This window comes from Phlebotomus argentipes, unplaced genomic scaffold, assembly GCF_947086385.1.
Source record: "Phlebotomus argentipes unplaced genomic scaffold, Phlebotomus argentipes genome assembly contig_32, whole genome shotgun sequence".
NCBI classification, from domain to species: domain Eukaryota; kingdom Metazoa; phylum Arthropoda; class Insecta; order Diptera; family Psychodidae; genus Phlebotomus; species Phlebotomus argentipes.
In genome coordinates this window covers 250,842-278,054 of record NW_026776187.1, presented here as the reverse complement: position 1 = coordinate 278,054, position 27,213 = coordinate 250,842, and the positions used below count along the sequence as shown (strand labels likewise).

At 43.6% G+C, this 27,213-nt stretch overlaps 6 protein-coding genes across 8 annotated transcripts; 2 read left to right on the top strand and 4 right to left on the bottom strand.

The window, feature by feature from the left end:
• Positions 1-288: 288 nt before the first annotated feature.
• LOC132264207 (uncharacterized) lies at positions 289-817 on the top strand. Its single transcript, XM_059764320.1, has 3 exons — positions 289-309; positions 372-427; positions 499-817. Exons 1-3 carry the CDS (start codon positions 289-291, stop codon positions 815-817), a joined length of 396 nt encoding a protein of 131 aa, XP_059620303.1.
• A 3,498-nt stretch (positions 818-4,315) lies between these two features.
• Positions 4,316-6,401, bottom strand: LOC132264012 (troponin C-akin-1 protein). The gene is made up of 3 exons (XM_059764055.1): positions 5,841-6,401; positions 5,200-5,516; positions 4,316-4,580 (listed from the first exon to the last, which is right to left on the bottom strand). The coding sequence occupies exons 1-3, from the start codon at positions 5,850-5,852 to the stop codon at positions 4,415-4,417; spliced, it is 495 nt and encodes a 164-aa protein (XP_059620038.1). The 5' UTR covers positions 5,853-6,401; the 3' UTR covers positions 4,316-4,414.
• A 112-nt stretch (positions 6,402-6,513) lies between these two features.
• Positions 6,514-8,042, bottom strand: LOC132264011 (putative gamma-glutamylcyclotransferase CG2811). 2 transcript variants are annotated; one of them, XM_059764053.1, is made up of 4 exons: positions 7,903-8,042; positions 7,148-7,484; positions 6,684-6,794; positions 6,514-6,604 (listed from the first exon to the last, which is right to left on the bottom strand). In XM_059764053.1, the coding sequence occupies exons 2-4, from the start codon at positions 7,468-7,470 to the stop codon at positions 6,544-6,546; spliced, it is 495 nt and encodes a 164-aa protein (XP_059620036.1). In that variant the 5' UTR covers positions 7,471-7,484; positions 7,903-8,042; the 3' UTR covers positions 6,514-6,543. The 2 variants fall into 2 exon arrangements, with proteins under 2 accessions (XP_059620036.1, XP_059620037.1); XM_059764054.1 differs by lacking the exon at positions 7,903-8,042 and adding an exon at positions 7,775-7,889.
• LOC132264010 (LHFPL tetraspan subfamily member 2 protein) lies at positions 7,745-9,025 on the top strand. Its single transcript, XM_059764052.1, has 3 exons — positions 7,745-7,850; positions 8,051-8,251; positions 8,537-9,025. The coding sequence occupies exons 2-3, from the start codon at positions 8,073-8,075 to the stop codon at positions 9,018-9,020; spliced, it is 663 nt and encodes a 220-aa protein (XP_059620035.1). The 5' UTR covers positions 7,745-7,850; positions 8,051-8,072; the 3' UTR covers positions 9,021-9,025.
• On the bottom strand, positions 9,025-10,951 carry LOC132264009 (dnaJ homolog subfamily C member 21). The gene is made up of 2 exons (XM_059764050.1): positions 10,360-10,951; positions 9,025-10,301 (listed from the first exon to the last, which is right to left on the bottom strand). Exons 1-2 carry the CDS (start codon positions 10,844-10,846, stop codon positions 9,253-9,255), a joined length of 1,536 nt encoding a protein of 511 aa, XP_059620033.1. The 5' UTR covers positions 10,847-10,951; the 3' UTR covers positions 9,025-9,252.
• Positions 10,952-11,062: 111 nt separating this feature from the next.
• LOC132263969 (uncharacterized) lies at positions 11,063-26,453 on the bottom strand. 2 transcript variants are annotated; one of them, XM_059763996.1, is made up of 4 exons: positions 26,165-26,453; positions 22,676-22,851; positions 12,387-12,675; positions 11,063-11,818 (listed from the first exon to the last, which is right to left on the bottom strand). In XM_059763996.1, the coding sequence occupies exons 2-4, from the start codon at positions 22,849-22,851 to the stop codon at positions 11,639-11,641; spliced, it is 645 nt and encodes a 214-aa protein (XP_059619979.1). In that variant the 5' UTR covers positions 26,165-26,453; the 3' UTR covers positions 11,063-11,638. The 2 variants fall into 2 exon arrangements, with proteins under 2 accessions (XP_059619979.1, XP_059619980.1); XM_059763997.1 differs by having other exon boundaries at positions 12,399-12,675; positions 26,165-26,449.
• Between the last annotated feature and the right edge of the window lie 760 nt (positions 26,454-27,213).

Below are 27,213 nucleotides of genomic sequence, written 5' to 3'. Positions count from 1 at the left end.
GAAAACTTAAGCGAAAGTGTTGCATTGAATAATAAATGTCTCTTTTAGCTGTTTATTAGTTGTGGCCAAAAGAAGTTGAAAATCGCCAAGAGACATTCGTTATTCTTGGGTGGTTTTTATCGATCAAAAATTCCTTAGGCTTTGTGGGGAGGTTTTATGACACGATTGGAGGTGTCAATGTGATATTGCTCAAATATTTCCTCTCGTATATAAACTGTGTTGACGGGATTGATTGGCATCAGTCGCATTTCAGGTTTGAACAGTGGATTTAGCAATACCATCGGAAACATGGAAGCCTTCAGAGTTCTGGTAGGATTTTCACACTCACCCCTAAAGGATTTATCATTGATTGAGAGTAAAATATCTTTCAGGCCGTGATCTTTGCCCTCGCTGTGGTCGCTTCAGCTTCTCAAGAGCATGTTCGCAAGTGAGTTGCAAGAATTACATTGAACACAAGTTGATACGCCAATTATAAAACCCACTTTCTTTCGCAAACAGAATCATTCACGTGCCGTACAAAATCCACACGGTTCACCACCATCAGATCCAGAAGGTGCCCGTGCCGGTGCCCGTCGTGAAGGAGGTTCCCGTGTACAACACAGTCGAGGTGCCGGTCGTGAAGCAGGTGGAAGTGCCGGTGATCCAGAAGGTGCACGTCCCGGTGCACGTGCCCGTGCAAGTGCCGGTCGTGATCTATCAGAAGCCTCACAAGGAGCACAGCTTCCAGGATTCCTACCACAACGACGCCTGGCAGTGGCAGCAGCAAGGACACGCCCAGACCCATGAAGGCGGACACTATTCCGGTGGTTATTGGTAGAAGTGGGAGCAACCAAAGAGCTTTTAGCCAATTTGTAAATACTTAGCCTAAGTTCCTCACCCATTTTATCCGAATAAACTTTGCTACTTAGTCATAAGCCACAGAAATATGCAGTGAGTTGAACTTATTAGATTAATAGACTCAGTTTTGAGTCAAACGTTAAAATACATTACATAAATAAATGCGAAAAAATTGCCTCAAGAAATATCTGTTTTTCTAATACGTATTTGAAATGGAAATTTTCCGTAAAAAAACGCAATTTTACAATATAAATTGAGTGTGAAAATTATTGGTCTTATCCAAGAAGATTATATTTCGTTTTCTACAATTCATGAGAAAAAGATGAAAATGTTTATCCGGAAGATATCGAGAGAGAGAGAGACTGATAAATGAGAGTTAAAAGCATACAAATTTATGCTTCTAAAAGACAGGAAGAATCTGCCAGTAGTTGCGAATAGTTTGCTGTTTTCTTTCTCTTCTTTTGATACTTATTACTAGACTTACAGGCATTCTTAAAGGTTCAGTACAAAGAAAATTACATTCAAGCTGAATTTACTTCGATATCCTTTTATCGAGCATTGCTTCTGAGTAATTAAAAATTAATATTCGATTACAATAAATTGATTAACGGAAGAAAAACTGCAAAATTAATAGCTTCATTGAGAAGAATCCTTAGGGTAATTTCATATTTAATAAAAACATCGTAAAATCCTAAAAATGAGTGCATTTTATAGGCATTAACTTGAGATATGCAAGATGCTGAATGGAAATACAAACAGCAAAGATTTATGCGAGATTTGTTTTATCATTTTGCGCCAATTTCCACATTAGCTTTATTATTCCTAATTATCACGACAATTATCTTCAGCAAATTGTTATTAAAAGCAGCCATTCGTCTGTGAATTACTCTTTAAGTGACTCAAAGGAGTTATTTTCCTAAGCAAATCCAGAGAGAAAATCACATCTTGTGTAGTGTCTCAACATTCGTATCGTCTGCAAAGTGAAAATAAATTAATGAAGCGAAACCTAATGGGTTAACATTTTGGTCATTGTCGAAATTTCTCTGCTGGAGCAAATTGACACGCATTTTATTGCGCTGAAAAAATATATAAAACGAACCTTTTCCAAGTTCAATCGATCAGTCTCACTGTGGCATTGGCATTGAAAGCATCTGTTTGCTAATTGATTAACATAATATTCTAAGAAAATGTATCTGCAGAAAACAGTTTTGTGCAATTACTTGCTACTCGTCTTTTTGCTGTGTCTGGCATTTTGTGCATCTGCGTACCCGCAACAGAATAGGTGAGATCGCGAGCGGTGAAAAGTGATGATTTGTTGATTTTCCACTCGATTTTAGGGTGAAATTGCACGTGCCTTACAAGTATCACGTAATTCACAAGCACCACTTGAAGAGAATCCCTGTTCCTGTGCCTGTAGTCAAGCATGTTCCCGTTGTGCAGCAAGTTCCGGTCTACAAGACGATCCAAGTGCCGGTTTACAAGCCAGTTCAGCTTCCAGTTCCTGTCTATATCGCTCACCATGTCGCCAGTCAACCGACAATTGAGCAGGACAGCAGTCTTTGGAACACCAATCAATACACACAATTGAGCTCTCAACAGCTGGTGAACAGCAACGACTGGGAGAATGCCGGATGGAGTGATCAGAGCCAGAGTTCATATGGATTCTATCAACCTACCAAATACTATTCGCAAGACGACTTCTATCCGATCAGCAGCCATCAAACGGCTGATGTTCAGTTCGCCGATCAAGCGATGTACGATCAGTGGAAAGGCCTTTACTCCACCGAAATGCGTCGAATGAGCCACGAACAGCCTGAGAACTTTCACCCGGTCAAATCCCAGTCAACGGAGGAACTTCCATATACAGATAAGCAAGTCTCTGAGCACTCAACTGTGAAGGTGTCCAACTATCACGCTCACGATCCTTCCAAAAGCACGCAGCAAAGCAGCCAGCAGATGATTACCAACCATCAGACCACCGATCAGCCCTACAATCACCAAGAGTACGGAAATCACAAGCTCACACAGCACGTTCGATCACGACTGCACACCCAAATTCCCAAATATCATCAAGGATCTCAAGCGTCTCAAGTCTACGATCAGCGGATCAGTGATCGCGACTATAGACAATACCCTGTCAACGATAACATAGCGATCCAATAGCTTAATAATCCTATTTATTTATTTATTAATAAACGTGATCGTTATGCATGAGATAAAAAAAAATGTATAATGTGTGTTCACTGTCAAAAGAGCCCCCAAAAAGAGTCATTAAAAAGACATTGACGAGCGCGCGGAGAAAGTAAATCAATGACCGGAGAAATGTCCCAAAAACTGTAATCCCACTTATCATTGGGTAACATTGCGTCATTTGGCCCACCAGAGATTGCACAATGACGCCAGGGAAGCCATTTCAGCATAGCGCTGATCACTTTCTCGAGCAACATAAGTTGGATTGATATAATTTTGCAAATGAACTCTCCTTCAAATCACACGTGATCTGCAGTGGTCAACTTCCGGACCGCATTTTGGCTGAATATAAAATGTCTTTTCATTTCATTTCTTCAGGTGTCTCTCTTCCACAAGACGCCAAGCATTATTATCTAACATGACTGGGAAGATATGAAATTATGGAGTAATCCAATTAATGCAGTTTACCCGAAATCAAGAGTGAGAGGAGGCAAACAATGCCTTGGTGGGGCCATTTCTTTTGCATTTCACCATTATAAAAGCTGACGAGCGTCCGAGAATTGACATCAGTTTTTGCAATTCACTCTTCCCGAGATCTTCAAGTGATTTTGTGTGACTTTTTTCGCAAAGAAAAGCGCAAATTGAAAACGTGCAGAAAAATGGCTCTTAGCAAGATTTCCGTAAGTGGCAGGACATTCTTATCAGTGATCTTCAGCGATCTTCCTTTGCTAATTCACTGTGGATCTTTCAGATTGTGTTCATTGTCTCCATGATCGCGATCGCGAGCGCTTCGCTGGGCAAGAAAGAGCAGTAAGTGATGGAAATTGTGGGTGTTCTTGGGAGAAAAATCTGATCTTGTGTCTTCTTGCAGTGTTCACTTCAAGATCCACGTGCCATACCACACTCACGACCACCACCATCATCACGTTGAGAAGGTGGCTGTGCCCGTCGTGAAGCACGTCCCGGTTTACAAGACCGTCCACGTACCCGTTCACGTGCCAGTTCACGTGCACCACGAGCCAAAGCACGAGGTGCACGTCGAGGAGCACCACGTTGAGGATCACGGCAGTGATCACGGCTGGGCGGGCTCTTTCGACTTCGCCTCCGGATCTTCCGGATCTTCTGGATCATCCTTGGGATCCTCCGGATCCAGCGGATGGCAGGGATCGCATGGCTTCGCCTCCTCCGGATCCCACGGATGGGACAAATAAGCCCACCTCCGCAGAATCCTCCTCTTTTCACACCAAATGTATACCAGTAATTCCCCCAAAGTGATGTTGAATAAATGTCTTGTTATACAAAATTTAATCCATGACTCTCAACAAATCAGAAAATACTCAACAGAGAGGAAACGTGAGGCACTGACCTGCGCAATCACACAGGACATTCAGATGAATAGATTGTACAGTAAGTCGTTCTTGGCCACCTTCTCCTCGCGCTCCGAGCGCGCGCCGTAAGGATGTCGCGCGGTGTTCTTGTACTCTGACAAGTACGGCAGCTGATCGAGGTATTCCGGATAGTCCTTCAGCAGAAACACCCAGCATGGCACGATTCTGGAAATGAAAGGAAGAGTGAGTTCAGAGTCACTTTCACACGTTCCACTGGAGATTGTGCGAATGGAGATAAGACATGAGAAGATAATGGCTTTGCATTTCAAATTGGCCAGAGGATTATGATAATAACTTTGGCAAAACTGCATTCACACACTCTCAACGAGGCGCGCCTATGCAGAATATTGAATGTATCCAAAGAAAGTTCATTATAAAACACCCAAACTAATCAATATGACCATCAATCAGAGGAAATAGGAAGCAGTTGAAGTATTCAACGTCAAATTTAGAGTAGATTAGCTTAAGCTGACCAAGTATTTTGATGCTCTCTTTCTCAGATTTGCAGAGAGACATTCATCAAATCATCAACGAAGTGGAATTATTATATTTCAATCAAATCATAAGTTTGCCTATGAAATTCTGTAGTGTGAAAGGGAGTGAAAAATAGTTGAATTACGTGTTCTGAGCTTGTTTTGAGCGAATGTCTGCTCAAAAATAGAGAAAATCACAATTCATCGTTATCATTTCGTTCTACACATGCAGTTGTGAATATCACGAGTGAAATAACTAAATCATGACGCAACAATTGAAAGCAAAATGATCTTAACATCATCATTCTCACCCTTCTTGCAGTCCCATGTTCATCTCTTGCTTGTCACGCGTGAGCAGATCGCGCCCTTCGAGGTTCTCAATCTTGTCCATCATCCTGTCGTCGACTTCGAATATCTCGCCGGCCACGTAGTTGCCCTGCCCGGGCTTGTCCAGCAGGAAGGGAATGTTGTAGCGCGTGGCGATGACCAGAGGCATCTTCTTCGTGGTGGCCGCCTTGCAGATGTACTTGGCGTATCCATTGTTGGAGTTCTTGAAGAAGTGGTGATTCGGCTCGCCCCTCTTCAGTGTCCCGTACACGAAGAGCTTCTGCAGGGCGGATCGTGCGTTCTGGAAGAGAGATTGTGTGTCATCGCTTACATAAGATTTGAGTGGAAAGTGGGAATGAGCAGCCGCATTTCCATCCCAAATTCACCCATTTTCACTGCACACACAGAAAGCCCACACGAAAACAGAGCCGGACAGTGAAATGTGCGGTGTCTTTGGAGATAAGAAGGCCCCGCAACACTGGATTTGCACATGCTCTTCGGCGATAAGGTGTGAGACTTTATGGGGGGCAGCGGATGCACGTAGCCTCCGAGTGGAGCCACTCGAGATGCGTCTGAATTTGCCACATTCACACTTTTCGCAGAGATTAAGCGATGAGTCGTCTACCTTGTAGCTCATGATGGCCTCCTTGAGTCTCTCTCAGCTCTTCTTGCGCGCCTCACAATTCACAGAGATTTCTCCGGCCTCTCAGTTCATCACACGCGACAATTGCGCTCTTGCAGGGAGTTTCTGGACAAACTTGTCTCTTTGTTACTTTCCGTGCCCGTTTTTTCTGCCTGGCTTGTTTGTATTTTGGCTGACCTTGGCTCACAAACGTCTGCCGCGATGCCTTCCACCTCTGCAATGTGTTGGGAGTGAACTGAAGCCCGGAGTTTGGCAGGCAGCCTCTGGCCAACGCCACACATGCGAACACCGCGCGCCTCTGTGTTGGTCACACCACTCGTTTCCAACACCATCGCAAAGTGAGTCTTTTTATCAATATTCCAACTCATTTACGTTTTTTCCATCCGCCAATGCTGTAACTTCAAATGCCCACAAAAATAGCAATGTTTGTCTGATCAGCACACGCGACATCGCGAGATCATTGGGAGTCAATTTGGGATCAATGGGAGCATCGCTGGAGGCGACGCTGCTCTCCGAAAAATCATACCTCCTTGGGACTCTGTAATTATCGCGATAGCCAAATGGCCCAGATAACTGCAAACGCGCCTGATAAGGCGTGTCAATTTCGCCCCACACAAACAAATTGAAGGCTCTGTTTTGGCCAGAATAACAGCGCTTTTAATTAATTTTCCCGCACAACACGCAATCACTTCTGCAAGTCCCTCTTCACGTCCTCGCGCAGATCCTCAGGAGTGCTCTCATTGTAGCTGCAAATTGAAAGTGCGACATTAATGCCTGCTGAAGCCCAAATCATCCTTGGCTGAGATGCTGGCATCTCTCTTAGACCTTTCGCAGTATCGCTTCTCCGGCGTGTCGCGATACTCAGTCAGCATCTCGAAGCCCAGCAGGTGGTCAGGAAAGGAGCGCAGCAAGTAAACCCAGCAAGGAAGAGTTTTCCTGGAATTGTGACCAATGAAGAAACGTGAATTTGAGGAATGGAAACTATGATAAGCAGGCCTAAACTCAAAACTGATAAAAACACTGAAAATTCCATGAATTTTGGGATTAACCTAAATATTCAACTGAATTAGAATTGCTAATTTTTTTTCTGTAAGTTCATTTGTAAAAATAACTCATTTTTGTTTGATTTTAGCACAGAAATTACGTAAACTGATAAAATTGTAAAGCAAGAAATGAACTCAAACTTGTACAATGATTACGAAATGTTTGTAAATAAATTTATCACTGAATTCAGCATGAATTCCTCAGTCAAATCCTCAGGACAGAGAAATGCCCACGATGATACTCACTGTTCCGGATCGTCGAGGAGTTTCATCTCCTGGATTTCCCTGTCGTAGAACTCCGGATATCCTTCCAGCTCGTCCAGCTTCTCCATCATCCCGTCGTCCACCTCGTAAATCTCACCCCTGACGAAGTGTCCGGTGCCACGCTGGTTCAGCAGGAACGGAATGTTGTAGCGAGTGCCAATGACCAGAGGAAGCTTCACGGTTGTTTCGGCGCGGCCCACGAACTTGCTGACGCCGTTTTCCGGCCGCGTCAGCAGCTGGTGGTTGGGCTCGCCGCGCTTCAGAGTGCCGTAGACAAAGAACCGCCGCAGTGTCGAGCTGGCCATCCTCGCGACCGGACCTGGAAGAGCAAGCGAAAGAGTTACTTTTGGCGGGAAGTTTGATGCGCGCGCGCGAGCGACATTCCGAAGGGGAAGTTGCGAAGATAAAAAGTGAACGCGCGAGATTGCGGGATTCGGAAGAGACTTTCGTGCACTCTCTCACACACCCACAGGAGGGCGCGCTCTGACAGATGGCCAGTGTTTTTTGCCTCCTCTGTGGATGGGCGAAAGAAAATAGAGGAGAATAAAGAAGCACCCAGCGCAATAAAATGTTAATAAAAAATTGAATTAGGGTGTGTCTATTGTGTACCGCGGAACAATGAGAGGACTCAATTAGACACTCCGCTCAGGTTTCTTCCCGTCTTCTGCGCGTCTCCGAATCTCTGGTGAGTAATCCGCACTTCCGCCAAACCACTCTCGTCGCCCAGAACTCTTTACCTCGTGGAAAAACACCCAGAAACTGAACGCAGAGACGCGCAGGCAATATTCACAGCTATCACACGAGAGATTGGAGTGATTTACTGCCCGCGAGTGACAGGAGAAATGTCACTCTGTGACCTCTAATCTCTCTCTCCCTCCTCACCAGATCCGCCGCGTCTCCGGCCAAGATGTGCTACGTGATCATCACCGGCCGGAGTCTGCTCTGGTTCCTCCTGAGCCTCGTGGCGGCGATGCTCACCGTTTCCGCCGTCGTGTCGCCCAAGTGGCTCATCGGCCCGGAAGTGTTCGTGGTGAAGAACAACTTCACGGCCCAGGAGCGCCGCCCTTCGCTCGGCATCTACACGAGGTGAGAAGAGAACTGGCTGTAAGTCTTGAGTACAGTAATAAGCACGTTATCAGTGGCAAATTGCTCCATTTACACAATGCCTTGATAACTCTTCACGGAGTTTTCAGTGGAGAACAAACGAGAGGAAATATTTGACCATTTTTCTGTGCAAATTGGCCTTTTTACTGGCTAAGCTTCTGGCCAAGTATTTTAGAAGATCCTGAGAATTCTTCTTGATCTCAGAATGCACTCTAATTAAAAATCTGTGCTTTCTAAAATTGCCAATTTCAATGGAATCCTCTGCAGATGCACTATGATGGTGGACGGACACTTCCACTGCGGCCCTTTTGACTTCGACGGCCTTTTCACGGACTCCTCCGTGTACCCCACCGAGTTCAAGGCCTGCATGTTCTTCATCTCGCTGGGACTCTTCGTGCTGTCGGTCACTGTCTGCCTCACGCTCGTCACGTGCTGCCGGCAGTCGCTGCTGGGCAAGAGCATCCACACCATCACCGGCTCGGCGCAGGCTTTCGCCGGCATCTCCATCATGGTCGCTCTCTTCCTGCACCCGCTCGGCTGGGGCGCCGCGCGCGTGCTGCGCCTCTGCGGCGACTCCGAGGCCTTCTACCCAGGCGACTGCGCCATCGGCTGGGCGCTGTACTGCGCCGTGGTCGGCATGAGCCTCGCCTTCCTCTGCGCCCTGATCAGCCTCAAGGCCGAATCCGCCAACATGAGCGCCTCCGTGAAGCGGCGCGTCGAGGCGGGCGAGCGCCTCGTGCTCTTCCTCTAGCCGCTGGCCATCGACTTCCCAAAGACTCGCGAACTTAAGTCCACTGAGAGTGGGACGAATAACACACACCGCCAATGTATTCGAGAGCTTTTTTGTATGACTCCAGCGTACTCACACAAAATACTCAAAACATAACTTAAGGGTAGTTTTTCTCAATGTATTTTACAAGCAAAAATATCTTTTTATACTATTTTATATACGTGGAAATAAAAACCCCTCAAACTAACAAACTTTACGCCTTTCTTTTACTCACCTTCTCGCCCTTCTTCGCGCTCTGGCCGCCGGATTTGCCCGCCTTGGGGATGTGCACGCCGTGGTTGGTCTTCTTGAGGTGCGCGAACAGCTTGTTTTTCGACGTGAACTTCTCGTTGCACGTAACGCACGACGGACTGACTTCTGCTTCCACACTCGCCGGCTGCTGCGCTGCCTGAGGCTCTTCGACAACTTTAGGCTTGCTAAAGATCTTCTGCTTGGGTTTCGTCTTCTTGCTGTTCTCCTGCCAGTCCTCTTCCGTCTCCGAGAGCTTCCCAATAGTGTCCATCTCGCACTCACTGTCAGATCCCAGAGCGACAATTCGCTGGTTTTTCCTCTTCTTGCTGTTCTTCGCCTTCGACTTGATCTCCACAATTTCCTCCTCATCGGATTCCGACGTGAAGCCATTCACTGTTGATGAATCACAATTCTGCACGCGCTCCTCCTCCTCCTCTTGCACCTCCTGCCTGATTCGCTGCACATTCTCTCTGTGCTTCTTCGACGATTCGTGATTTCTGTAAGAACTCTGATTCTTAAACGTCTTATTGCACGCCACGCAGTAGAATTCGTCCCAATTTGCCCCCTCATCGATCTCCTCTGCTTCGATCTTCACTTCCGCCACTCCACCGGCCAGCGCCTCCTCATCCTCAGCGTCACTCTCGCCGCTCTCGTCCTCCGCCTCTTCTGGCTCCAGATACGACTTCTCCAACATCCTCAGCTGCTCCTCGTAGTCCGCGTTGAAACTCTTCTTCTGCTGCGCCGTGGCGATCTCCTCGTTGCGTCTCCGCAGCTGCTCCAACTGACTCTCCGCCTGCTTTGCGCGGTTCTGCTGGAGTCTCTCCTCCAGTATTTTCCTGTACGCCAGCACTCGCTTGTCGCGCTTCCTCACGAACGCCACGAGGTTCCTTATCTCCTCGTTTCGTTCTCGTCGCGCTTTTTGCTGCACTTTTTTGTTCTCCTTCTCCACCGCCTTGAGAATTCGTCTGTCCCGAATTTCATGGATGTTGTGGGGCGATAACCACGCGTAACCTGCAAAAAAAACAACAGATTCAGTATCGTGTCGCGGTGTCGGTTTTATCTGGATTACTCTTCTTCGTGCAGAAGCTCTGCCAGAACGCGTAGAACGGATGCACGAACTCTTCATAGTCGGATTCCGAGGTGCCGAACTTGGGGATCTTCTCAAAGTCGCTCTCGTCGTCCAGGAATTCTATCTCCTCTGTGGCCAGCTGCTCGAACACCCCTCCGTACACCGCGTAGAAGCCGCCCGGATCATCCCCGAAGCCGCGATAGCAGGAGGCAGTGAAGTACTGGAAGACGTCCAGGGAATTGTCTTCGTAGTCTGTCTGTCGGCCGCGCAGGATCTGCTCCCGGTGGTTATCATACCAGGCGCGCTCGTGGGTGTCCGACAGCACCTCATATGCCTGCTGGACGAGTTGGAACTGCGCCTTGGCACCGTCCGGATCGTCGAGATTCTTGTCAGGATGCCAACGCAGGGCGAGCTTTCGATACGCAGCCTTTATTTCACCTTCATCCGCCGACCTTTCAATGCTCAGCACCTCGTAGTGACACTTCATCCTCTTGCCAATGAGTTTTTCACCTAAATTGCACAATCTGTTGAGTATTTGCCAGATAGTGAGCAATTTTTCCTGCCCTCATGAAAAACTCTTTGCACTTTCACCTCTTGAGGTTATGTCGTCTTTGTTTTGATGCTCACAGCGCCGCCTGGCCGCTGACAACGCTGACAAAAGGTGTCTCGGCTGCGCTGAAAATTGTCGCGCCAAAAAAAGACGTTTTTCGGAAACTTGAAAATATGTTTATTGGAAAACTCGTCTATCGTTCTACATTGCTGTCTTGATAAGAAATATTCTCATGTACAAAAGCTCACAAATTCCTAAATGTTTCCATTATATTCTGGGCGTACAAAAATCTTGATATGTTTTCGTTTCATTTGCAATCGTTCTGCGCTTGAAGATGAGTTACAATAAAATGTAAGGAAACAAGAAGTCCTCTATTTACCACCTAATTTGCATGATTCGCATGGTATTTTTTTTTCATCAATAAATATGTACATCAACAAATCAAGTATACAGTATTGAATATCTTGGGGTTTAAACACTGTCACTTCTCCGCGTCCTTCAATGAAGATTCCCGAAACAGAATTACGATCTCTTTTCCGTGTGTGTGTTTTTTCTAATTCTAGGCGGAAAGTAAAACCAAGAAAAATCATATGAGAAAAAGTCGTGAATACACTTCTCACTTATTCATACATTTTACACCTAATTAACATTCATTTTCCATAAATGGTAAATGTAACAAAAGAGATGTGATTAAAATAAAACTGTCGATGATTGGGCGCTTGAGGACAATTATAATTCATCGTGCTTCGGGCCAGAGAACTCATCGTGGGAAATGAAGCCGTTCTTGTCCTTGTCCTCGTGCTGGAAGATCTCCTCCACGAGCTTGTCGTGCTCCTGAAGCATGCTCTTCAGCTCATCCGAATCCTGCCCTTCGACGGCGGTCATTTGCTTCTTCAGATACTCGCTGACCTGCAAAGGAAAGCAGCACGAGTTTTAGTGTGGAAATCAATTAAACAGCAGCATGTAATAAATAATAAATCAGCCCAAAATAAAAGGAATCGTGCAATTTTCAACAATTGTGAAATGAATGAAAAATTTGCAGATGCATTTTGCTGGAGGCAATGAAAATTCTCTAATTGTAGTCTACACAAAGTAATGCTAAATTAATAGATTGTGTGCATGGGTAGCAATTTGACTAATTCATGGATGATTTTGGTGTGATAAAGCGGTGCATAATTGTGAAAATTGAATGTAAATTGTCTATAAGAATGATTGTCTAAGTGATTTCCCATGTGATTGTGATGATTCAAAGAGTTTTCTTCTACAAAAATAGCATTTTTCTGATAAGAATCACAGAAAATAAATCAAATAATAGAGAAACTACAAAATTGACATTGATTTTCTAAAAAAAAATTACGAAAGAAAATTTAGTGTTGAATTCTTGGACTACATTTGAAAATTTCCACGGCGGCATTTTCATACATTTCACGAGGATTTCCCGCCACCGAATGGGTAAAAGAAATGAAATACTCCCTACATATTCAATTACCTCTTCCCGGCTCAGCTGGTTGTCCTTGTTGTCGTCGATCTCCTTGAAGACGTTGGTGCTGGGCGGCGAGTCGCCGATGTTGATGAGCTCTACCTCGAACACGAGCGTGGCGCCGCCGGGAATCACGTTGCCGGCGCCTCGGTCGCCGTACGCGAGGTGCGGCGGAATCGTGAGCTTCCTCCGCTCACCCACGCACATGTCCAAGAGGCCCTGGTCCCAGCCCTTGATGACCTGCCCGGCGCCTAATTGGAACGTGAAGGGCTGGTCTCGGTCGAGGCTGCGAGAGAGAGAGAGAGAGAGTGAGACAGTGTGAATTGAGGAGCTCTTGTGCGGTGGCATCGAGCAGAGTTTGCAGCACTTTTTGGGGAGATGTGCATGAAAATTGCACGAGAGCACGGAAAATGGGCGGGTGCAGTTCCACATCATCCATAGGGCGATAAATACCTGGGCTAAGTGGATACAAGGAGCTTTGCCCACATTAAGTGCCAGAGATGGGGAATTGATGACTCTTTTGCGCGCCAATGTGACTCATTCTCAACTGGCCGCGTAACTATTCAATTTGTCGCACAGGCATTCCAATAAGATGCTGAAATTAACCCGAATTTCTTCCCACTTTTTCTCCGATCCTAATTACATTTTGTCTACACAAGTTCTCGACTGGAGGTGAAGATGATAACCACGTCCTAGGTTGCGCTCTGTCGGAGTTTTGTGCAGCGTTTTGGGGGGAAATTTTGTGAATACTCGAGTGTGTACTTGTGTAAAGAGTATTCAGCACCCGCCATTGGGTGGTCCAATGAATAAATGATCAAGCTCTGGGCAGGAGTTCATTTTTCGTCGCTGCTCTCCTTGGAAAATTGCTGCCCCTTGAGGTTTTACCCGCCGCCCCGTCAAAAATTCTCCGGTCAAATTGCCGAACTTCAACCCGAATTGCAGCGCGCAAGAATCAAACCCATCATTCACACTCAATGCGCGCCAAGCCTTCGAGATTCTCACCCCATTCGCAATTGCATGCCCATTAATCACATTTCTCAAGATGAATTTTCCGCAAAAACATCGTGTAATTTTAAACACTTGCTTCCAATTCATGCTTTTCGGTGAGAAATTTAAAGCCATTCTTTTCCTTCCGCTTGCAAAATGAAATTTCCCGCTTTGTTTCTATGTGTGTGTGTTGAACATTTCTAGGATTACACTTGACATAATTTCTTACAGTTTTTATGTCATGCTTGAGCTTCCGTTCACTCCCTCAAATGCCGTGTGATGCCAAAATATGCGGAATTCTGCAATAATTTGTCATTGTTTAAGGGAATGCCAGCGGATCTCGGGTGTCTCCTTTTCGAGAACTCCTTCCTTTCGCCTCTTTTTTTCCACCGTTTCCACCTGATAAAGCTGTCACATGTAATTGTGGGTGGAAAACATTCGAGTGACAGTGACACAAATATAAATAAAAATTAGGGCGCTTCGCAAGTTGTTCAGGCGGAAGAAGAGCTTTTTCAGTAGATTGATGAAATATCAAAGGCGAAGTTCAACAGCCAATTTATCTAGATTTTATCTCAAATTACACAAACATGATAAGAGTTTAGCGTGTCAAACACACACTGCACGATACCAGTTAAGCGTGGAAGTCACATTTTCATAATTCACACCTTCGATTGTCTTCTCATGACCCGAAAAAGCGCACCAAAAAGTGTCCAAAAGAAGAACTTCTTGTGGCTGTAAATTTCGCCACACTGAGAAGATATGTTTTATTGTCTCCGAGAGAAGAATGGAATGAAAAATCCACTCAGAAGAATTGGACACGAGAGATATAATTAAATTTTAAAATTCCTCTAAACCAGCGCACTTGTTTTATTTTCTAAAATTGGGGAAACAATGTCGAAAGTCTGGGAATTTTGATGGATCACGTGAGTAAAATGTCTTAGGAAAATTAACCCAAAATCACCTATTCTTTCGACGTTTCTTGAATTTTGCGAAAATGTTACAATTTGCAAGTCTCCAAAGGACAGTAAATTGGCAAATTTCCACACAATCGCATACAGATTTCTCACAGCAAAGAAATGAGCTAAATTTCGCTTCAAAACATATTTGTACAAATTTTTAATGTGAATTATTGTCAGTTGCTAGAGAAAAGGCTCTACATCAGTGCAAAAATCCAAAAGAATCACTCTAAGCCCCGCCCATTCATAAGCTCCGCCCACAGAGAGTTTATAGAAGAGAAATTCTATTCTCTAAAGTCGAGAAGATAGAAAATTCATATTCTCGCCACTGACATTGGTTAATACTCTCCACTATTTATCACTCAAAGATTCACGATGCACATTCCACAAGATGCTGAATAATACACGAAATAAATAGTCAGAAATTGGATTTTTCTCTCCCCGAAAAATTCCACCCCAAAAGCTTTTCTTCTCCCGATGTGTGTCTCCATCGATAGTGAGTTATTGGTGAAAGTGTGGCGCTTCGTGTGTATTCGCTTGGGTGTGAGAGATAAAATGCACAATTTAAATAAATCCCCAATACGATGTGAAATAAAAACTCATGGGGTGGATTTTCTCCAATATTGATGGAGCGTGAGTTGCACGTGTGAATTGGTGTTTTTCATGTCAATCTTCACGGGTCGCCCTCTCGCAACCCCTTCAAGATTGTGAAAACATCCCATCTTGGTGCGGTGTCATAAAATCGACTTGCAAATTGTCGAATCACACTGGATCAACCGATGATGCCTCGGCAGGAGACACACTTCTTCGGAGGAAATTTATCTGGGGGGGGCGCCGAAGGGTGAACACCTCGCCCAATCAGTGGGCTTCCGTGGGGAATTTTTGCAGTCTTCGATGGGGAAAATTGGAGTACAGATGGTTGGGCAAACAGAGTGAAAGGTCAACAGAAATTTAATTGAATTTGCCGAGGTGTTGGATTAAAAGCATTTCAACCAAAGACAAGGGCGATCTCAGCGTCATTTTCCTCCAATTTCCATATGATTTTAGACACACACACACACAGAAGAGGCAAAGGGCTCACGCCCCTCTGCATTCCGCAAATTTGCTCCACTCAGCAGATAGTTTTCCGGCTCCTGATACTGCGCCTCCTGCATACTTATGGCCCTCCGACCTCGTCTTCCGTAGCTTCTCCTTATCAAAATTGCATGAAATGTGTGCTATGGCGAACGACTCCTTGATACATCCTTCGTCCCCGCCCGGATCATAAATAGAGCCTCTGGCAAATATACAGATTTCCTCCTCACTTTGGCATAAATAACTTTTTTCTCTGCACTGGATGTGCACACTTTTAAAAAAAATATATGATTTGTGACTCCTTCCCGAACAACTCCTTTTTCCTGTCTCATCACTTCTCCTTCAGTCCATGGCTCTCAGTCCGTGTGGCGAATGGAAAAGGGATCCTCGTAAATTAATCCTATAAGATAATTTTCACATTTGCTGCTTCGCCATCGCAACACAGCGAAGATTCTTTTTTCCCCGACCCGAAGACACAGATCTACAGAGTTGACCAACAACCAGATGACAGACTAAGCAGCAATGCTGCGAATCCCATCTAGCAGCGCCTCAACTCTGGCGGGTCGCCTTCACCCCTTTCTCAGGATGCTCAGCGTGCGATGTGTTCGCACACTTCCTTAAAATGTCATAAAATATTCAGTGAATTTTACTTGTTAAATATTCCATTTACAAGTGTGATACACTTTCCTCGTACATTTGTAACCCAGATGCGATTTTAGTCTATGTGAACAATAGACCCATAAAATTCACCGACAAATTCGTGCTAGTTTCATTGAGCGCATTTTCTCAATTTTCCACTCAATTCCCATATGTGGAAGAAGAGACGCTTTTTCGATTTGCGGAGTGAAAGATGATGGAGATGTTTTATTGCCTTCGCTGGGGCCGTAAAGGAGTCTGCGTTGGACCACGGGAGTGTGATCGCAAGTGCCCATCGAGAGTGACCCAATATCAATAAAAATATTGCCATATACACGACTTTTTATGTACGCCACATTCACGTTCAACTTCGTCATCGTTTAGACCCATAAAAATCCTAACCACGGAAAAATGCATGAATTTTCCACCTTGAGTAGCGAGCCTTGTTCGCTTTTGGACGAGGGACCCTGTTTTATATCCGTGCCAGGGTGAAATACACTCTCATTCACGCTCTGTCCCGAACCCTGTGCAAAGAATTGCTGAAAACATTGTAGAAGTCTTCGAATTTTACTGTATTTCTTTCGTATAATACTCAATTTTAATCACTTTTTAGGCCTGCATCACAAATTTAGGATACGCAACTAATTTTAAACGAGTTTAGTAAATAAATAACTCCCAAAAACATTCATTCATACACTTAAACTTGTATGAAATGCACTTATTTGGAATACAATAATACTAGAAATTGAGCTAAATTTTACCAACCCTTACAAATTTTAGTTTATAATAAATTTTTGTCCATTTTCAGAGCTTTCTGATTCATTTTTTTTTATTTCAAATTCTCAAATTGCAACTCAAGCTTTGTCTCTGAAAGCAATAGAATTCTGCACACAAATTGTGTGCACAAAACACGTTGAGAGCAGCAGATTCTGGTCATGCCGTTTCTTGAGGGGAAGATAAAGTGAAATTGGTGGAAGTCAAGTTTGATTTATTTATTTCTGAATTGTGCGAATTGTGAATAAAATCCAAAATTCACCAACAACCGCATTGGAGTGTCTCGCAGGATGGCATCATTTTTGCTCTCTGGCGAAAATGATGGGGAAAATATGGAGGAATGTGTCTCCATAAAACGTGATACACACACACATCTCTCAGCCCCTCCCAAGGGAATCTCCTTGCAGCGCAGCAAGACATCCCGAAAGGACGCAGGATGTGCGTTGCGGGGCGGGAAATTTGACGTCTAATTAGGTGCTTTGGGTGCCAATTTATGGGTATTGTAATGAAACACCTTTCGCTGTGGTTTAGCATTTCATCCGCTCTCTGTTCTTCAGCGTCCAGTTCAGGTGGGAAAACATCATTGAGATCAATTTTAATTAATTCACCACCATAACAGTCACTTCTTGGCCCCTTTTCCGCCTTCTTTCTCAGGGCATCGTTTATGAATAAGTAAAAAATTGCTCAACTTTTGACGCTTTCTCGGCGAGAAGAGCATTCTCGAGGGATTTCACGAGGCAATTTGGAGAAAGATTATCAGATAATTCGGCAGATAATCAAGCTTTCCACACACATTTTTGATAATTTGTGGTGATCCACACTCTCAACCCAAAAGTCAATTGCATTCAGTAACTCCTGTGGCAATTTGCAAAGAGTGGAATTGCAATATTCTCTCGCAATTTCAGCTTATAAATTTAATTCACACTTCATGTTTCAGTTGTTTGTCATTCACTGAGCAATTTCCTGAGCCAAACATGGTGCAAATTAGCAACTTTTATCCTCAATTTCCCAATTTTCTTGTCAGGGGGAAAAAAAGGCGGGAAATGTGTCTCGGAATGTCGAGGAAACATCTCCCAGTCATCACCACTGGGAATTAATGTGAATTGTAGCTGTTCGTTGAGAGTCTGCGAGAGGCGAAAAAACCCCTTAACAATTGTGAAGTGGCGTAAAAAATTGTGACATTTTTCCTTCGCTTGTTCTTGCCTCGCCAGAAAACCTGATGGTTTGTCACCCTGACGAGGTGGTGCGGAAAAAGCCGCGGCAGGGGGTTGAAAAGTTGATACTCATTTGTATGAATTTTTATTGGACGATCAGCAATGAATATATAGAGTGTGTCTTTACGCACTGGCGCGCGTGCGATATTAAATGCAAAATAAAACGACTCTCTAAATGCTGTCTTTCGACACAGAACGGAAGTTTGACGGCGTCGCGAAAAAGCGTGCGGATGAGGAAAAAGTTCAAAAGAAAGAGGACTCTCCAGGAATGTTTGCCGAATTGCCACCTTGAGGCTCCTCTTCTGTGTGAAGTTCACCGGCACAATCTCTCTGTGGCGTGCTTTTGGGGTCAAATTGCTATCAGTTTTTGGATGCGGCACAACCTCTTGTGAATTGCACGAGAGATTGTGCAATTTTCCCCACACAGTTGGATGCACAGACAAAACCACTCTTTTACGCAACTCTCAGCATCTTTGCATCGAGGAAGCCATCGCTTATGCAGCGCATCCCGGAGCCTCACGATGAGTGAGACTCTCAAAACATGTGCACAGCATGGAAATTCCTCCTACAAAGGATTCTCCCAGCTAATTTCCGGTAAATTTCCTCAAGAGCGGCATTCATTAAGCGCTCTGGCGCAAAAATGACTGCGAGAACCATCCAGCTAGACATTGCGAATATTTGCACCCATGTCAAAAGGTGAATAATCTCAGAATTAATTAAATATTGTCAATGAGACTACCGAGGATGAGGAAGAGTGTGTGTGTGTGAGACTTTAGCCAGCACAAAGGGACCGAGATAATTCGGTTAAATGTGCGCTCGTGGAGACTTTTTCAATTTTCCCACACACTATTTCTGACACGCGGAAATAACTCGCTCTGTCCCTTCAGCATTAATCAATTTTCCTCATTTGTCGGTCATCAACCTCACAAACTCTCTGCTTCCACATCCTTTTTTACTTGGCTACTTTAAAGATTTCATACCAATTTTACACGATCTTCGGAAAGTTTAGCTGAAAATGGTGTAAATCAGTGAATCGATGACCTAGCTTTAATGGGTTAATACAGAAGAAAAGTGAAATTTGTATCAAGTAAAAACAGTTTGAATGCAGACTGCATATCAAACGCATAGCAAAATACCATTGGAATGTGCTGAAATTTCACACGATGACCACATTTCAATGGTTTTCGTGTGTGTGTGTGTGAAAAAGCTTCACCAATTTTTTAAGTAGAATTGAATTCACATGTTAAACCTCTACTTAAGAACCCTAAAACGCAATGCAAGCCACCACTTGCACCCTTATTTTTCCACCCTCTTCTCCTCACAATTGCAGGTGGAGCAAAACACTTTACAGTAGATCACAAATATTTGTGTTTCGGTTTTATTTTTCTCGCCAGCAAAAGTGCCGACAAAGAAAGTAGAAAGCGCATGATCTAATTGCTCTCGGTCACGATAATTTCGTGGCCGAGGAGAAGAAAAGACAGTGCAAATGCATAGAAAAGACGCGGGGTTCATTTCGTTGGCCCCACAGCGCCCCAAAGAACCTGGAGAGGACCTGTGAGACACAGAAAAGTCTTTTCTGCTGCTGCTCTCACTGAATTTTTATTCAAGTCTCTGTTTATTGCCTTCTGGGACATGTTATTCGCCAAGTTTCGTCGTGTTTTTCAACTTGCTATGAAAAATTCACATCAATTTTGCATTATTTATTCGTGCGCCAAGGCAGAACCCAATATTCTCCTTCTTGTGTGTTCTTCAACACAAGAAACCATGAGAGAGATATCCGCCCTATGACTCCCGAATGTGTGCGGCTGGGGTGAATAAAAAGAGTCTCCTTGTGCGATATTTCATGCACTTTTTCCTCGGCCAGCGGCCCACACCCACATTCATTTTCCATAGATGAAATTGAAGAGCCTTCCCGGTGGATTGATGGCCCAGAACATCTCCAACTTCCCCAGTTTCATCTCACTGATGACCTGCATTTGATTCCCTCGCCTCTCCTCCTGTCGATAGGGGCAAATTTGGAAATTGCATCCTCAGATGGGAGACAGAAGTGCTTCGCATACTGATTCCTTCGGCGCTCCAACGCAGAGAAGGTAGTAAAATCGAGGGGCTGAATTTGGGGTTTGTGTATTTATGCCATCATCCATTTCTGCCTCTTTGCCCGATTTATACAAGACACGACGCCGATATTTCGGCCGTGTAGTTCAGTGTTTCACACATACACACACACCTCAGAAGATCTTCTCAATTACCAGAGTTGCTCACTTTGCAGATCTGCAAATTTGTCTGTGCGTTGGCCGAATAAAGGCACCTTCATCCGCAGCACAGCTTCAACTCTGTGGTCGTTCCTTGCAAAGTGAGACGTGTAGAATGTGAATCCCATCATTAATTATTTACGCGCGGAAACGACGGAGTCTCAAGTGGAAAGTTGAACTCGAGCGCCACGTCCTGGCCCCAAAATGCTCCCTCCAAGTGTGGCCGCCGGGAGCTCTTGCGCCGCCAAAAGAGCCTCCTCTCAATTTCGCATACGTATCGGGAAATTGTGATTTGTGGCGGACGCGCCACGACTGTGTGAATTTCAAATTAAACACATACGAGCTCAAGTGTCTAATGGCACGCCGAAGGAAATCCCAAATGGACATTTGAGAAGCACTTTCGTGCTAAAGTGCCACAAAAAAGCGCACTTCTCACACATTTGATGCACTTTTCCGAGACTATTCGGACGATTTATTCACTCCCGCAGGAGCATCATTGTTTCCACCTTCTCAGTGGGTGGCAAAAGGCTCACAGCGCACACACACACACATGGCAATTTGCTGCCTATCTCTCGTGAGCGGCTGCTGGAAAATTTATTTGGCGAAAAGCGACTCAAAGGATTTTCGCAGAAATTCAATTGTCCACCAAATCGCCGGAAAAATCACTTTTCAAAGTCCTGCTTGGCGCTTTTAGCCAGAGCTTTTCGAAGAAAAATGCCCAATAGAGAAAAACAGATTGGCTAACAATAGTCATTTGTTCAGCAACAGAGACCAGAATTTATATAAATTTGAAAAAGAGGGTTTAATCCTTTAGGAATTTCAAGAATATGAGGTTATTATGTAAATAAATATGGTGATTTACAGAATTGATATTGAATATTGAGATCAAATATGTTGATTTTCTGATGAAATGTCGTAAAACAGTCCTATTTTGTCCAAGGAAAATGAGATAAAACATACAAAACGAATGTTAGCAGACGGTTTCTTTCATTTTATAGCGTTTATGGGTATTTTTCTAATTTATTATCAAATTCCTCGTTCCTAGACAGGTGATTGTCCTAAGACTTCTGGCCGCCGCGGCTCACAATGCGTCTTGAGACGAGACTTGTTCATATCTCAAACAACTCGCCGCATTGTCTCAAGCATATAGTGTCATCTCCAGAGATTTGGACCAGAAACGTGAAGCCATTGAGGAAGGTGGACAATTGTTTGCTCAATGTAAAAGGGGGACGACAAGGCATGGCCACAGAGATGACGCTAACGAGGAACGTGCCTGATTAATTGTACGAAAGATTATAATTGGCCTGCATCCGTGGAAAGTTTGTTTGCACCACGCGATGGAAAATACCTTCTTCTGTGTCTTTTCTGTTGTACGCAAATTTACTTATGAGGGGGGGCGTGAGCGCAGCTCCCTGTTCAACCCAATGCCCTGCATTGTGACAATTAACAAATGATACAGTCTGTTGATTCACTGAAAGCAATATTCCTGCAATTGCTGGCGGATAAATTAATTCATTAATTAAGGCTCTGTTGCCGCGCGCGCTGTAATTTGTCATTTGGATGGGAGAAATTTCTTTCCACCCTGATTTCTAATGAGCAGCATCTTCAATTGTCTTTTCGCTCGCACTCAAGAAGCACTCCCAACAATGGGTGAGAGTTCGGATCTCTGTGGCGCTTTATCGCATCGACGCATTGCAGTTTCATTATTGGCCTGTCCGTGTGAACGCATGAAAAACAGCCTCAAAACGACCAGAAATACAATGCATTTTCTCCCCCACCCGCCCAATTTCGCCGCTTGGCGGCCAGAATCATAATTCAACCGCCCATCAGATTGATCATCATTATTATTGACTCTGGCGAGTTCATTCTTTAGAGGAAGCCAGCCAAGGCGAGGCACCCGCACTCAGCGGTGTACTGGCGATCAGCAGGTCACTAGACCTCACTCCCAATCCACATTTGCGCCCGAAACTGTTGCAGATGCGTTTAGCTTACTGTCGATAAATGAATATTCAAAGATTGCGGCGCGATGGAAAGTTATGTAAAAATGGGATTTTATGAATTTTCAATGGAAAAGTGAAATGACAGGTCATCATCCACACTTAGTAAGCGCCACATTTCGTAATCTCATCACACAATCGTCAGATCGAAAGTGTGCAAATTTCCCACAAAACCACTGGTAATAACATCTTCTTGCAGATTGAAATGGGAATTGTCAATGAGTCACAGTGCGGAGAGAAATTTGATTGTCTGGCGGCCAAAAATTGCCATCGGTTAATAAACAAATTTAATGGATGCTCTAAAGTGAAATTCGGTAAAAGGTGAGAAACTGCTCGAGAGTCAGCAAAAAAGAGATCTCGAGGCGAAGAACGGAGGCGAAAGTGTGGCGGACTTACCTTGAGTCGAATTTCTTGCCATCTGTGAGGGTTCCGGTGTAGTGCATTGTGAGCATATCACCATTTTTCGACTTGTTGGAACACACTTCCGGTACACTGACCACGTCAACTTTGAGACCTGAATCACAGCGAATGACCGCCACAAGGCACGATACGACAACTAGTGACTTAAGCATCTGCAAAGAAAGACAAGAGAAAAAAGCGCCCAATCAGCCAAAGTGTCTACGATTATCTGTCCAGCGATAACACACGCTCTTTATCATAGCTTTTACTACTTCGAAACAGTGAATGTGGCGAGAATTAATGTCCCATTTTTGCAGAGTCCGCGCGCTCATCAGCAGAAAAATAGCCATTCACCACTTTGCGAGGTTGAGGCGTGATTAAGAAAAAACCGACTGGAAACTTGAAAACGCTTCCAGATAAGGTCAGTTGATTGTTTCATTCCAAGCCACGCACATCTTGACTTTTACTGCGCCTTCCGGCTAGCAATTCCACTGTGGATTGTCCAGCAAGTTTGTAGTGTTAAATTGCACATTACACTCCACAATTACGGATTTACGCGTAAGTGAATCACGTAATTGAACGGTTTGTTTACAATCCTCAACAATTGACCGATTAAGCGCAATGGATCATGAACCTGAGAGGTTTAAACCATTGAGACTCATTCATTTTTCAAACTTCACACTAAACTTATTTATTTTAGCAAATGTATGAGAAAATTTCCCCATTAAAGTAGCAGTTTCGATTTTCTTTAAATCCAATGTTTAGAGCTAGAGAAACTTAAGAAAATATCGATTATACGCAATTGTTAAGCAATTTTGTTTTTGAATATCTTTTTCTGACTCATTGATTTTAAAAGAATATGAATAATATTTATATTTGCCATTCTGCTTTGATGATTTATTCCTAAATAATCAAATCAATCGTTTGTTATTATTCATCACAATTCTTAATGTTAGCGTCTGTCGAAAAACTTCCACCAAAAAATTATCCAGTTTAATATAATAAACTGATGGAGCTGAAAAATTAAAAAATCATCAAGTCGGAAATGCAGTTCAACATGCCGGAATTGGAGAAACCTTGAAAAAACGAGTTCTCATTATGATTTGATGTGGATTGATTGAAAAGTTGTTCAAGAGGGTGTCAAAAAACTGCAGTTTTTTTGTAGGTTTAGGAGCTCGCTTTAACGCAATTAATCGCAATACTTCCGGATAGAAGTCAAAAGGCACGCAATGAGCATTTCACGGCAATTGCTTCTTTTTCAACAGCACTGCACTGGCCAAAAATGCTGCCAACAACTTCCCTCCGGAGATGAAAGCTCAGAGCTTGCGAGAGCTAAGCTCGTGGAATTTGTGAGGTGTTTAGTGGGGAGACTCGAGGATTCGCCCCGTAAGCCGCAAACCGCCCCAGAGATAATTAATCAGTAAGTCTTCTTCGGCAATAATCTCACTCCGGTTGAGGCTTGTGTGTGCGGTTTTATCTTTGCAACAAAAGGCACGGAGTGCGATTTATTTGCAGTGAATTTTTGGTGTGTGTTGCGCTTTCACTTTTTACGTGCTCCGAAGAAAGTTTTCTGTGCAATTCTCCGTGCACAGAGAGCAAAACTTCCAAACATACAAAACTCGAGGGGCTTTCTGCCTTTGATGCTTGTTGCTCTTCATGTTTTTGGGGCGGCAGCACACGGAGAGGCATCTTGAGATCTTGCGGCTCTTTCGCCTCTCCAGCATCACACAGCGAATTTCAACGCATGCATGAATTTCTCATGAGACTTGCGGTTTCTGGTTCTTTTTGCATCCGACGTGAAAGAAAGTTTTCTCCCATCGCAATATCGACACAAATTTGCCAGTCGATTGGCGGGAAATTTCGGCATGATTCATCGAACGCGCGCCTCGACGGATATTGTTGAGAAGTCTTACAATTTCTCAAGAACCTTCAATCAACGCAAGACATCAGCATTGTGAAATTTCAACTCAGGGCTTGAAAGATGATGGACAAATTTCGAAATGAACAAGATAAGCGCGCTCAGTTCAGATTGCAAGGTTAAACATGATTACAGAATGGAAGTTCGAGGGGAAAACTGGAAGTTGATAAGCATTTTATGCAACGACAACAAAGTATGTTGAGAACAATTCAACAATGAATTTATTGAGTATGTGAAAGTTGATTTTCGGAGCAGTAATGACCAATAAATCTATCCTATTAATCGATAAAATCAATCTTCTAGAATAGAGTGATTTTGCTATCAATCACTGTCTTAATTTGAGTCTAAAAGAGAATTTCAACATGAGGTAATCTATTCAAAATTTACCAAAATTATATTAGAATGCTAATAGTATGAATAAATTGTGAACCGAAAAATAAACTGAATTTATAAATAAAAACGACAAATACAACAAATTATTTAAATCATTTAAAAAATATTTGAAAATTCTATTTAAAATGTAGTTAGAATTGTGACTCTTCATTGCAAAATTACAATAATTAAGAATTGCTCAAGTTCGAATTTTCCTTTATTTTGCAAATCTTCTGCTGAACTTCCTTGTATTGATTTTTGCATAATTCTTTTCAAATTGTCCTTCGGAGTTTTGATATTTTCGTCAAATGAGTCTTGGCATTTCTGGTTTCAAAGCCTACATAAGAGGCGATTAATGTGAGATATATAATTCTTGACATTGGAAATTTTGCTGCGGATTCAGTTTGTGCTCTGGAGGTAAATAAATGTGCATATTTGACTTATCAGTTTCACTTTTCAAATGCCGGATCTCGTACCGGTTCTGAGCTTTTCTCGCTTTGCTTCCTGTTGCTCAATTCAAAAGTGAAGTGATAAAAATTTCACTTGAACTTTATCGCTAACATGACGTGTTTTTATCCAAATTTCACTCCAAATATTTCAACTATGGAAAAATGGAGATTATTCACAATTGCATGTCCTGATCTGATCTCCATTTGCCACTCTTACAAATACCTCTCCACCTTCATCTTCCATGCCAAACTGCAGGCGGTTGCCAGTTAGTGTATTTGGACAAAAGGAAAGTTCAATTCGACGCGGTGAATGTTAATTCAGCCTCAAGATCATCGTCCGATTTGCGCATCAGTGCGCGTGTCACAGACGCAAAGACCCGATCGCGGACCGCATTCCGCCCTGTTCAATGGCCAATTTCCACGGCGATGGTGTGACGTTGACGAAAAGTTGCGCCACGTTGAGGAAAGTGCATCGATCGCGTGGATTTTCGACGCAAGATCACGTTTTTTTTTTACACCCTCTTTTAAGCTTCAGAGCGAAGGCAGAAAAATGTGCCTTCGTCATCACTTGCAGAGAGACTCTGACTGTTGAACTTGGACTATAAATTCGCATCTGACAAAAGAGTCAAGAGCCCCATTGAAATGCTAATAAATTCCGCGATAGTTTCACTCTGCACAACTGTTATTTGCTCAGGTGAGGCAATTGCGCGAGAGCTGAAAATAATCAAAGGTGGAAAATTCACTAACCTTAAACAACTAATAATTTCACAGACTTTGTGATTTCTCGTCTTTTTTTCTCTATGGATTTTCTTTCGGGAAAAAATCTCTGGGAAATTTCACAGATTTCACACGAGGAGATCCAACAGTTCAAGAGCACCCACTTCCTCTCGAGTCCGCGAAAAAACTGACTTCAAAATTATTGTCTCTGGCGCGAAAGTGAAGACTCTTTCGCGCTCACGATCGCCTGTCTCACTCGTGCACTTGTGGAAAGTTTGGTGCCGATTCCACGCGTCTGAATTTCAACAGAAATAAACACATGGAGAGATGGAAAGAGTCTCTCTTGCCTTCTCTGTTCAGCACAATGCTTTCTGGGCGTGGAGCAAAGACAGACAACAGTTTCAGTGATGCCACGTTGAATTTCCCCTCTGAACAAGTTCATGCCACTTCGCACAGCATTTGCGAGTTTTTAGGATATTGCAGGGAAATGTGTTCAAAGATAGATTTGAAAATATTTAATAGATATCATTCTGAACTCATTTAACAATCCTAACATTTGTAATGATTGCATTTCAGTTAATTCTCGTTACCTGGAAGCAACAGGTTGCATCTGTTCATCTCGCTTTTCAACCATTCCATTTGCAAATGTGTAAAAGAGACTCACGCGAAATCTCCAAAGAGTCACATGATGACCACGTAAAGAAGAGAGATTGGCTCAAATTGCGGAGACTTTTCCCCAAGTGCGAGCGAGAAAGATGAATTTATCGAAAATCTACCGAAAGCACAACTTGATTTTTCAAAATTATTCGTTGATGTTCGAAAAAGCTGGGCGAGCTGAGAGACTTGTTTTGCACAAACACTTTGCTAGACACTACTTAGTATCATTACTAGATGAATACGCCCTTCAATTGATGACAATTAAACCGGGAACTCCCAATAGTCGAAGCGAGTTGATTGATATGAAAATCCCCCAACAAGCATATTCACTAGTTTTATGTGCCACTGCATCGCATTTGCACACGTACAAAGTGGCGATTTTCAATGGATTCCAACCTATTTGAATTATCTTTTGTGGGAGA